The 13,576-nt window shown below is 31.4% G+C and overlaps 1 protein-coding gene across 7 annotated transcripts in view; it reads right to left on the bottom strand.

The window, feature by feature from the left end:
• Positions 1–3,454: 3,454 nt before the first annotated feature.
• The window catches only part of LOC123670909 (formin-binding protein 1), a 91,872-nt gene continuing 81,750 nt past the window's right edge, over positions 3,455–13,576 (bottom strand). The window contains exons 8-12 of one of the 7 annotated variants that reach the window (XM_045604488.1): positions 12,829–12,855; positions 12,465–12,657; positions 11,137–11,419; positions 8,267–8,424; positions 3,455–4,628 (exon numbers count right to left, since the gene is read on the bottom strand). In XM_045604488.1, the coding sequence (XP_045460444.1) occupies positions 4,468–4,628; positions 8,267–8,424; positions 11,137–11,419; positions 12,465–12,657; positions 12,829–12,855 (822 nt within the window). In that variant the 3' untranslated portion in view covers positions 3,455–4,467. Of the gene's footprint in view, positions 4,629–8,266; positions 8,437–11,136; positions 11,420–12,464; positions 12,658–12,828; positions 12,856–13,576 lie in introns of all 7 variants that reach the window. The other 6 variants (XM_045604492.1, XM_045604494.1, XM_045604487.1 and 3 more) reach the window with 6 other exon arrangements.

Here is a 13,576-nt window from a genome sequence, read left to right as displayed (position 1 = left end):
TTGGGAGTGACGCAACAAACCATTTCAAAACGCGTGAAAGTCATGGGAATGGTTCAGAAACAAGGAAATTGGATGCCGTACGAGTTGAAGCCGAGAAATGTTGAACGACGTTTGTTTGCTAGTGAACAGCTGCTTGCAAGGCAAAGACGGAAGAGATTTCTGCATCGCATTGTGACTGGAGACTTATATTCACGGTTCCAAGGTCATGCTCAGTCTTTGGTGGGACCAGCTCGGCGTAGTGTATTCTGAGTTGTTACTTTCCTGATCAGTTGAAGAAGGCAAAAAAAGTACCTGTCCATAAAAGGGGAGATATGGAATTACTAGAAAACTATCGTCCAGTATAGATACTTCCTGTGTTCTCTAAATTGTTTGAGATAATAATAAAGAATAGATTACTGAGTTTCTTCAAACATCATAATATTTTCTGCAGACAACAGCATGGTTTCTTGATGGGCAGATCAGTGGAGACAGCACTTACTGAGGTGCTTGAGAATATAGGGGAGGCCTTTGATGAAGGACAAAAATGTAGTTTACAGGCATGTGACTTGTCCAAGGCTTTTGAAAGTGTTTCTCACTCAGTGCTTTTAAACAGGCTTGAATAATATGGAATCAGGGGTGAGGCTCTTGGCCTGATGCAGAGTTATCTGACAGACAGGATGCAGAAGACAAGCTTGGGAGGCAGGTCTTCTTCTTGGGAGAAGGTGAGTCTTGGCATACCGCAAGGTTCTGTACTGGGTCCCCTTTTGTTTGTGATATATGTGAATGACTTACCAGCTAATGTGGAATCAGATCAAACCGTCCTTTTTGCTGATGACACCTCTTTCCTGAATAAAGGGTTGGAAAAAACAGGAATTGGAGGATAAAGATAGGAAAACACTAAAGGAAGCTCAAATATGGTTCAGCGCAAAAATAAACTAATGATGAACAGTGATAAAACACAGAGACTACTATTTGAACCAAAGAGGTCTCAATAATCATATGAGGCTACTTGGTGTCTTTCTGCAGCCAAACCTCAAGTTTTCTATCCACATTGATGAAAGGATTCCTAGGTTGTCGAGAGCTACGTATGCAGTTAGGAGAATAAAGCAGGTGGTAGGTGTTGAAGCAGCCAAGATTGCTTACTTCAGCTACTTTCACTGTATCCTCAAATTCGGCATCCTCTTCTGGGGGGATTCGTCTGACAGTAAAAAGATATTTATAAAACAGGTATCGAGAGTACTGTGTGGCGTAAGTATATAGCAGTAGGGAGATGTTCCCTAAAGAAAAAATTCTTACCATGACGTCCATTCTGATACTTACCTGTGTAATGTACATTCACGATAATAAAGAGATACTACTGAAGAACAACTTTAAACATGACTACGATACTAGAAATAAAAACAACTTCATCATACCATACCATCGTATAACAGTATCACAGTTGAACGTTAATCATCTGGCTATAAAGATTTTCAATAAGCTGCCATTCAAAATGAAGGAATTAAACCGAAGAAAACTTAGGAGTGAACTAAAAAGTGTCCTAATGCATAAGGCATACTACACAATACATGAATGATAATTTTTTAGATATATGAAATTTGTTGTCTTAACTTATTTATTTATTTGTTTGTTTGACTGATGTTTCGTTTTTATACATTTTTTAATTTGTTTATATTTTTCTGTGTCTTTTTAGACAAAATTGTACCTGACACCCCATGAAATTTTTGATGGGTTAAAAATTTGTTCATCCTTGTAATTTGTATTTCATTGAGAATGAATAAATGAATATTATTATTATTAATAAATAAGCGCATTATAGAATAAGTGAAAGCCTTCAGGTATTTGGGCACTAATACAACAGCCAATGCGACCCTAAAATAGAAATAAGATCAAGGTTGGAACAGGAAAGGAGGGAGTTTATATGAGCATGAAGCAGTTCTTTACGAGACCTGAGATAGGACTAGATCTCCGAATGCGGATGGTGAGATGCTACGTGTTTTCCATATCCTGCTATATGGCTGTGAGGAATGGACTCTCGATCCGTCCGCCGAGCACAAACTGCAGTTATATCGGGTGTCCCAAACTCGATGGCCTATTAGACGTTTCTGGAAAACTAATCATAATTTTGAGCTGAAAATTTGCATATTGGGGTTTGAGACAATGATCTTTCTCCCTTAAATATTTTCAGATCTCTACAACTTCCGGTTATACCGGAAACAGACTACTACTTCCTTATTTTAAATAGCACACCCAGTATATTATTGCATCATTAGATAGCTTTTTTGATGACAATTTCGGCAATATGCCATACCTTGGGTAAAAATTCAACGGTTCATGAGTTATTGGGATTCTTATGAAAAAAAGGTGGCCGTTTTGACCTAGAATTCTTTATCATAGGATTACACCAAACAAAACCCACAGTGTTCCCTTAAAATAAATGCCAAAGAAATCATTTTCTTGCAGATCACTTATTCGAAAACTTGAATCTCAATTCTAAAGTAGACTGATTTATTGACTTTCATAGGTATGAAAACATTATTTCTTCAACTTCTACTCCATTTCTAAGACTTCCTTGTGTCTATGGATTATTGTTTTTTGCTAATTCGGGTTTGAATAAAATTTTATACAATGTGGATTATTTGGATTTCATCATTTACTTCGGGATTTGAGTATTTGTTACTCCCAATTTATGTGAATTTGACTTGATTACTGGAACAAAATATATCTTAAGAAAATATTAGGTAGCCAATTTATTGTACTTTCCCTTGAAAACCATCAATACTCCGAAATCGGTAGGAATAGATTAATAATTATCTTCTTGTATTAATAATTATATTACAAGGATCAGTCATATACATAGATAAATTTAACATATACATTGGAGGCATTTAAAACATCAACAACAAAATAGAGCACTTCAATGAAAAATTTGGTAAAAACTAAATAAAGTGTTGTTGGTTGATATAAAAAAAATTTTATATTCAGCAATAATATTTTCTCAAATTTGAATTGGGCGTGTGCGAAAATTTAGACATAATCTGATAATACTGTAAACCAAGAACAGCAGTATAAAAATAAGTTGGCTACAGTACCTTTTTTGAAATCTTCCATTTCATTTGTGGAATATATGAATTGGAATTAATTTGCATTTTGATATTTGGCTGCATAATAACAGTGATATGAAATTGAATTTTCAAATAAAGCTTTCATCAGTGGGAAGGAACTTCAAAATACAAGCAGCATATTCCATCCGCACTATTTGCTCTCAAATAACCAAGAAATTTTCAATGTTCTCGTAAAAGAATTATTTTGCAGAAAAATAATCTTCATTCAACTTTTGTGTGTTCTTAGTTTTTAATCATATATTAAAACTCACATAAAATTGAGGTTCCATTGCATTGAAAAATATTCAATACATTTTTAATATGGATTAAAAGATAAAGATTGAATAGATGATAAGAAATAGACAATAATATAAGAATGCATTTATTTTATTTATGTACTATTCTTATTAGGAGTAGTTAATGAACTTGTACAGAAACATTGAAAGTGGTAATTGGTTATTGGAATTGGTTCTCATTTAAAATTAATTCATTACTGAAAGCTTTTTTTAAAGAATTTGTCTCAACTCAAGTGATATTCATTATTATAATATTTACAATAAAAAAATAATTCATAACTGAAGCTATGCTAATAATCTTGTTTATACATAATTTTTTTGAGTAAAGAATAATTACACTTTTGTTTTTTACTGAAGAACCTTATGTTAATGATGAGCATATATACACAATACAAACTTACACCTAATTAAATATACAATAATTAAGCCCTAAAATAAACATCAACATAATATATGTCTTGATTTATCTCATTTAAATAAAGAATTGTGCTAAGCAAAACGATTATATTGCGGAAAGCAATATCCATTAATATTTGATTAAATTTAAAAGAATGCTAATTGCTTCATCATTTTCCAGTAATAACAATTACTTGAAGATATACAATACAAAAATATATTTCGAAAAGTTATTTCCGAAATTCCATCACAAATAGCAGAATTTAGACTACCAAGAAAAAGATATGAATTTCTTATAAATATGTTTTTAATAATGAATAGAACAGAAATTTTTCTAAGTTGTTAATGACAATTTTATTTCGCAATATTCATAAATATCATATCATCAAAGATTTTATTGAAGAACATTTTTGTACAACATTTTGAAATAAAATAGCAATTTGGGATGCAGGAATTAATTTAAAGGATTCAATTTAAAACAAGAGCTTTAAAATAAAATTATGACTTATGAATTTCATCAAACTATGTTAAAACTGATCAAATATGTCACAAGAAGTGAAGTAGGGAAATTAATTGGATGGCAACTTTATAGTATGAAATCAAACTATCATGAATAATTTTCCCCATCTTCCCTCAAATGCAATCATTTCCTTTTCAGAATTAAAAGAGACAACTTTTGAAGGGAACTATGATTAAGTATCAAGTAATGTGGTTTCTATATACGAAGTTGGCACAAATCCTTCATCACACTCTCCATTCATCTTCCTTACCCTTGTCCACCCGTCACCCTGGTCCATCTCAATGAGATGTAGCAGTTCGTCTGGGGCCATCGGAATACTACCCTCACTGGTAGCTGCAAAGATAAATTAATTAGTAGTAGTAGAACATAATACGTGCAATTCATCATTTCATATTTGTCCGAAGGGGTAGATCGCTAGAGGTGAACCACAATATTTCATTTATTATGTTGTGTCAGATATGCATTTGTGCAGATATGCATTTGTGCAGACTAACTTGTTCAAGCCAGTTTACAAGTAAACCAACTTTAAATAATTTGAATAAAGAAATAAAGTGTCTATCACCTGTGAGTGTGATTCAAAATAACCCTTCAAATAAAGAAGATAACACATGGCGCAGTAGGACAGGATATACACTAACACCAAGATAAATATTTGATCAAATACAAATGCATACCCAAATAAATTATTGAGGTACTTGGTTTAATGAATTTCGAATTTTGAAAGAAACAGTAAAAAGATAGAAAATGTAAATTTAATGTAGTAACATGAATATCTATCTGTTCTAATAGTATTATTTTTCCAATATTCTTCCAAAATCATAAAAAAAATTATAGATCAAAAAAATTTTAGATATAAGTGAATTATTAATTCTTGAACAAACAGTGTGCTTCTTCAGAACTTGGTCTAGCAAATCAAAATATATCAAAATTAATATCTCCAATTTATTAATTTATTTAGTATACAAACGCATAAACTTAAATCCGAAATCGTCTTCTAATATCTCCAATATACGGGTTACTGCGTCCTCCTTTGGAAATATACACTTAACATCAACTGTTTTATCTTCATATTCTTTCCTAATGGGTTTCAGTTTTTTGTTGTACTTGATGAACTTAATTCGGGCTTCGTTAATATCAATTTTACTATCAGTAAATAGCAAACGTGTGAGAAAAGCATCTAACTCCAAATTAATGTGGATTATTACATTGACATTATATATATGCTTGATAAATAGTTTCATTTGGGATAAATTTCTTGGGAATCCCGAAATGATGAACCCATCCACACTTTCGTATGTTAGGAGAATTTCTTCTTTCAATATATGAACAACAATATCATCAGGCACCAATTTATCTTTTTCCATACACTTGGTTACCACAGAAGCTTTTGATGATAAATCACTCTTCAGAGAGTACAAAACAAGCAATTTACTGACATCTATTATTTCAAACTTACTGCATTCTGCAAGCATATATGATATTACAGTGTTCCCGCAACTTTTGGGTCCCATAACGCAAATAATGGATATTTTCTTCCTCAAAAAGTTTTCGTACTCCTCATTTGATTTCTTCTTTTTCCTAAACATTTTGAAGAAACGCATTGCCTTCATTTCACAAATAGTTATAATTGGATCAGACAATTATAATTCCACTACAAAATGCTCTGTACAATTTTAATAAAATTGTAATTCTGACAATTGGAACTGTCTATTTCCAACATAGAGTAATAAACATAGAGAAAGGGAGTATACCCAATTTTTACATGTCCCTAACATGGTTAGATTACATTGTCGGATCGTATTATATTTTCAAATCCACAATTTTACAATATCATTATGAATGTACCTATATCATATTGAATTAAATATATTTATTTGAGTGATTACCAATTGAATATGCAAATTTTTTTATTATTCATTTATTTATTCCTGACCCTAAAACAGCATTTGAATATTTGAACTCCGATATTTTTCCTAATTGTCTAATTTATAGTATGCAGAATATTTATTATTTTCTGTATCTACCTGCTGAAATCCAAGGTTTGGCAACAATTGCTCTCCTAGTGTCATCCGTTGTTTCACGTCGTTTGGCGTGCTTGAAGTTTTTTTCCGAATTTCTGATATATTCGGGTATTCAACTCAATATATTTTGAATTGATATGAAACATTGATTCACTATGGGACATAAGAAGTGCGTTCTTCGTGGAGAAACTCGCGTATTGAGTGAAATATCGTATCATTGGTATAATAATGAAGTTTATTTTGGTAAATAAACGATATGATATGATATGTTTTCATTTCCGCGCGCTTCATGTCAAATTTGATAGTTCATGTTGTGGACAAAATTTGCTTACTGAAAATGACTTATGCTCCCTCTATCTATGTTTATTACTCTGAAATTTCCAATGTATGTATACGAAAACACTACAAATAGTACAAATATTGCAATATGGTTTAGTGTCCTCTTTCATCACAGAATATCTCAAATCCTAAATAAATGTATTTTAAATCAGAATAGTTTTCTTTTCAATTGTTGAGAAGGTTGTTTGACAGTTCATATAAAAAATGTGAAAGTTTGAACTGATATTGGAAAAATTCAGAAGTTCATATTGTAAAGATCTTGAAAAGGTAATAAATACTATAGATTAGGAAGGCCCAAAATAAAAAGTTAGAGGTGATAATGTTACCTAGCATTCTTCGATCAAAGCGGGTCTAGCAGCTCATAAAATCAGGATTATGATGGCATATAATAAAATTTTCAATTAATACATTATAAACAGGCCTAACTGATTACTTGAATTGCCTCAAAGAGTGTCTACTTGAACTGAATCAGGTCAGGTCAATAAATGTAATAGTTTTATCTTTTTTCATAGATGACACTTTACACACATCAACATGACACTATTATCATCAATGACACTAGTACACACATACACATCAATGACACTAGTGACAGAAAATTTCGATAACAATTTTTCCACATTTATTAAAGTCTTTAGAGATTAGAACATTCAATCTTCATTATTCATTTTATGTATTGTATATGAATGTGAAACCTATTAAATTTTCAATTCAACTGGAACACGTAAATATTAAATATTATTCAATCCCATTCAAATAAGGCAGATCAAGTGAACTTAGGAATTCTTCATTCTCGTACCATTGTATTCCAACCAATTAAATGTAAATGTTTGGGCGAACAGATCGCTCCATCATTATGTCACGATGACAATATGTATTATGCACTTTGGGAGGGTCTGTGATGCAAAACAGGCATTCTGCCTATAGTATTCATTATTCTTCTCTCGATTGCTTCAATCACATTTAAGGGTTGTGAACAGGTTTTACTACTAGATGTTTGAATATATTTTGATTTGAATTGAATATTGATTTGATCGTAAACATGATTACATCTAGAATGTCCATTAAGGGGCGTAATTCGGAGAAATCTTTCTTGATAATTTCAAACTACGAATGCTATCAAGATGAAATCTATATTTAGATGTAAACTAACAGTTTCAAGCCAGAATATCGAGAAAGACCCTAATTTTTACTGAAAACAGATCAGACCCATTTGAAATTTTGTATTAGGATGTACAATAACAATAACCATAACGTTAGAAACATTAAAGCAAAACATGAAAAAAATTCCAATATTTCTGTAACAATAAATCTAACTAACGGACAACAATGATAAATTTCATATATACAGTTTTGTAGTCTTCAAACGGCGCTCGAAAGCTTCTGATGCTTTCAGTGTTTTTCTTAATTTTTATTGAATATTATCAAAAATATTATATCATCATTCAAACAATCGTGTACATAGCGTCTCAAAGATTAGTCTCTAGTTTTATTTGAATTAACCAATAATGAAATTCCTATCATAGTTTATCTTTTCAATGATTCACTGGATAATATATACCTAATATTTTGATACCATATATTTCCTCCAACTTAAGACTAATAACTTACCTTCAAAGGGATACAAAGCTTTACAGGTTCCAATAGCAGGTAAAAGGTCCGCCTCATAGTATTCACTTTCTGGATCTACATGATGACCATCATATTGATCCGGATCCGAATCTACTCCTGGCAACGAAGTGTGAGACGTACCCAATCCACTCTCTGGACTGTTTGAACAACTATATCAAGCAAGGTTGAATAACTTATAAATTAAAGAAGCGATTATAATGAAGAATAGGGAAAAAGTCTGAGAATAAGAAGAAAACGTGAACCAAATATAAAAAGGATGAGAGTCAAATGTTCATAGTTGATGAATACACAGGTTTTTTTAACTATTCTTGGATAACTTTTTGGCCCAGAATTTGAAATAGCCCCAGATTTTGTGCATCAGATCTATTCTTTGAGATATGCTACATTTAGCATTTTTATTTTCAATTTGAGTATATTTCACGTTATAACTATTACTATTGCCAGTTTAAAAAAATACATGGATTTGAGTAGTTATAAACAAAAACTCGTGGATGTTAGTTTAGGGTTTTCCAATAGGAATGGTTATAATGGCAACACTGTGTATTATCTTTCGACATTTCTTATGTCATTTGTGTTTAATAGGTTATGTCATTTAATCATGGAAAGATACACAACAATGTTTAGAAGTTGTTAAATTGTTTTCTCAAAATCAGTGCTCATTTGAAAACACTGAACGAAATCTGAGAAGAATAGGCAGACAAGATTATTCATCAAGTGTGGATAGTGAAAATGCCTAGATATATATCAGAGAAATTGATGAACCTTGAGGATGGAACTCACATTGGTGAAATGGAAATAGTGAAAGATGGAGAGGAGCCAAGTGAAATATCACTGCATCTGCAACCATCAACAATGAGTAATAGCCAAGAATGGGAAGAAATACCTAGTATTATTCCAATGAAAAGAGCACGTGACTTGAACCAGGTGATATTACCCCTAATAAAAAATCAAGATGGTATTTCCATAGAAGGTCGCGTAAGGCATAAATTGGAAATGCAACCTCCTACTGACGAAAAGTTTTTGAATAAGGCAGCTGAAAAAATGATAAAGGCACAAGAGCCCGAAAGGACTACTATATTATTAAAACGGCATGTCAACAAATTCTTACCATTGAATAAGCCAACAGAAGTTGAAACAAGGAGGCCCAAGGAAAAATTGGTGAAAAAAGAAGATAATGAAGTGGAGGCAATATTATTTGATCTTTTTGAAAAACATGAATTTTATAAAATAACAGATTTGGTGCGCTTAACAAAGCAGCCGGTAGTGCATCTCAAAAAAAATTTGCATGAACTGTGCATATATAATATGAAGGGCCCCCACAAATTCATGTGGGCATTGAAACCTGAATACAAACATTATTAAGTTTTATTCAGTTTAAATAAACTGAATAAAACTCTTAATTCACCTTAGAATATATATAGAAGGAACAGAAAGTAAACATTTGTGCTTGATCCCGAAAACAAGAGAGGTGGAAGTTCAGTGTTGCCAATCACAATCGAGCTAGCTGAATACATAGGCGTGCAGAATCCTGATTTGATTGTTGAATGTTTTATCAGGAATCCTTTTTTCAGAACTTCATAGTAGCTAAATCATTAAACTGAAAAAAACATTGGCCTTTTTGAAGCACGAAAGAACTGTCATACATAAATCAAAATTATAAACTATTTTTGAGCATCAATTGATAATTTCAATAAATCAAATCATGTTACGCTACTGCTATAGTGTCCCGTCAGACAAGGAGAGACAAATATTGGAATCAAAACAAATGCATCAGTTACAAGGCAATTTCCGTTCCTCTTATTAATGTTCTAAGGTATTCACAAATGACCAATGATTATTGAACATCAATTAACCTGTATCTCAAAAACTAGAGCTGAGAGTGTTTATGAAAGTTTCACATTAAAAACATTCAAAATCGATTGTTGGATTTTCAGCACCTAATTTATGTTTTCATTTTGTTTGCCTGTGTAATTTTATGAAACCAGCTTTTAGGATAATACAGCAAACAAGAAAAAAATAAAGTTAATTCAAATAACAAGTATGTAAGGAATCGTCAAACTCATCTCAAAGAATATTTAAAATATTTTAAAACCTTAAGGAATCATAAAGATCTTTCACTCTTATAATTAGACTATTTCCCAAAATGAAAATTGTTGGTTGCTATAAAATACCACTCTGGAGTAGTCTCAAAACCAACATTATGCCCCCTTGTTGGCATCTAAGGAAGCATAAATTTATAACAGTCACGGTTATGTTATGAAAGGAAGTGCTGACAAGACACTTTTTTAAATAGTGATTTTGCAAATAGGTGTAAGAGTGATGGAGATCTGAGCTCAAAATAATATTAAATAAATGATAAAATAAAAAGTACCACAGGATTTCATGAAGCAATTATAGAGTAAGGAATAAATAAAGTGGTAGCTGAACCTAGTAACAGTCAAGCCTAAATACAACACAAGCTCAATCATTTTTGTACTGTTCATGTTAAAAAAATACAGAACCCAGCAAATCTATTTGCGAACCAACATGCATTTATATTTTTGATATGTTTTATGTCAAGTTGTATAAAGCGGTTAACGCTTGCAATTACTGAAAGCATGCAATCTGCTATCAAATTACCTAATCTATGACGTGTGCTTGCCAACAAAATATATTAACGGAATCCATGAATTCATAATTACTTATTTTTAAATGAAATTGCATTCTGCTATATTACCTCAAAGTTTTGAGTAAATTTTCATTGTAATTTGATATTCCTCTAATTGAATTATACTTTTCGGAATAAAGCTAAAAAAGAGGTATTGAGAGTACCCCATAGTGGTGAAGAAAAAGTTAAAGGCAACACCCACCCATGATTGTTAAGTTGCGGAGTGCCAGGTACTGATTGTTTGTTATGATTTACTGTAGGATTAGTAACGCTGCTATCGCTTGCGGACCTGCTCAAAGATTCCTCTTCGGCAGCACTCCCCCCAGAGTTCCGATGATGCCGGGATCCGTTTATCAAACGAGGTGAATTATTCGCTGAATTGCTGGAACTGTTTTGGTTCTTGAGTGCTTCTTCCAGGTATCCCTGGAATCGTTTCAGTTCCATCTGAAGTTTTTCTAGACGATGACTGCTTTCATTTAGTTGGCCTGAAAAAAGATATAATTTTTTTATATGTTGGTTTTATATTGGTTGGAAATTTAAATTACGAGCCTTGAAAATTATTCTTGAAATTCTGACATCACCAAATTCAAAAAATCCATACAAAGCTTTTTTCAAAAATTGAGAAAGTAACCAAACTGCTTTGATGCACTTAGCTTGAGAATTTAATCCATGAATTTTAAAGGCTTAAAATCAATACAATTATATTAATAATAATGAATTCATTTTGAATTTCTACAATTTAGTAAATAAAATTTTGAAATCAATCAATTACATGCGCTAGTTTTCTTCATAAAATTCTAGTAAGTTAAATGTTTCACAATTCTCAAAATAGTCTTCCAGTTCGTTTTTGATCTTTTACCATCAGATGAACTTTGTATTGTATTGAGTCAGTCTAAGTTTCAGTTTGGGTATATATAGGAATGAACTTGTCTTGAATTCAAGTAAGTTATTTCAGTTCTAAGTAACATATGTATGAAAATCATATTTGTTACACAATAGAGTAGGGAAAATATAACTTTACCTTGTAAACAAAATAACTATGGTATACTGTTTTTAATAGTTTTGAGTAATTCTCATTATCAAAAGCATTTGAAAAATCTAAGAAAAGCTGAATTTGTATCGTTTTCCAGCTATGACACGTAAAAACTAGGTTCAAATTTACTGAGATCAGAAATAACAAACCATAGACAATTTTCAATTTCTTTTTTTTTATATATACATATAAAATCATATGTAAAAATCCATAAATTCCAAAGCTTTAAGAATAGGTCATTACGGTAGAAAATTTTGTATCATGGTAACATGATTGTGTTACGGAAATATGAATTCATTTAAAATTTATTACGGGATATGGATCATTTACAAATAATGGATAGGATTCTCAAACAATATCAATCATACAACTAATAATAGTTTTTTCATCTCTAATAGCCACTTTGAGATATGATAGAATGGGAAAATGTAAAATAGAGTTTATCTTGAAGCAGAATTTCTGAACAATATCGAGCCAAATATGTATGTTTTTATTACCTTCAACTGTCATTGGATCTCCCAAAGCGGGATTTGCCTCATACACACTTTTCATCTTCATTAGACCATCTCTAGCAGCAGATTCTTGAGCAACTTTTGCTTTGAGATCCGCAATCTTCTGAGCCAATTTTTTTCGCCTCTGATTTGGTGGTAAGTCACTCATGTCATCCTTTCCATCAGATATTGCAGCATGCTATTTGAAAATTTCAATGTTGAATATATTTTCTTAATGTAAAACAAATTGTGATGGAATAAAAATACAAATAAAGAAGTAGTTGCGCTCTCGAAATCAAATAATTCATCAGTATGTTTTTGTGAAAAAAAAAAAATTTATATTGGAGGAAAAGCCTTAATAAGCACATACCTTTATTGCCATACAGACTTCTGTAAGCTTCTGTTTGCATGAAAAATAAAAGCATTAGCACATGCTCATCGCAAGAAAAAACATTGAAGCTATAAGCTTGAAAAAGCAAACATTTTCTGTTATAATAGGTTTTTAGTAAAATAAAAATTTATATTAACCAATAAATAGCCACAACATGTGAGAATGATTACATTACCATTATCACATCAACACATAAAGAAAATAAAAAATTCTTCTGTTCAGAATATATATAGAATGCTTGATTCGAGATTCAAGAATATATATTGACTATTCAAAATATCTTACAGATTTGAAAAGCCATCGCATATTCCTCACACCAAATTAATTTTTTTTAGTAACCAACTCAAAATAATGATTTTCTATCAGAAAATTGAGTGTAGTAAAAAGTAAGGCATTCAGTATCATCGTAATATTACAATACATATAGTTCATGAGGGATTTTCTTATTTGATTCCTTAATGTTCAGCCCATCAGGATTATCAAGTTAGATAAAGTTGATTCTTACAATTGTAATAAACCAGTTCCATATCACTACTCATATGCAATAACCTAAGTTGCGTTAGTACTGGTATGTCTGATCTGAATCGAATCAAAAGTAAGCCGTTTGTACATAACTCTCTGACTGTCATATGATAGTCCAACGTGTTCTTGTATACTTCTCAAGTATTAGAAAACTTCGAATACGCATATTGTAACGAGAGAAATCTAAACAAAAATATGTTATCAC

Source organism: Harmonia axyridis, chromosome 1 (assembly GCF_914767665.1).
Source record: "Harmonia axyridis chromosome 1, icHarAxyr1.1, whole genome shotgun sequence".
Taxonomy (NCBI): Eukaryota; Metazoa; Arthropoda; class Insecta; order Coleoptera; family Coccinellidae; genus Harmonia; species Harmonia axyridis.
Note: the sequence above shows the minus strand (reverse complement) of the source record. Positions and strands in the feature narration are given on the sequence as shown.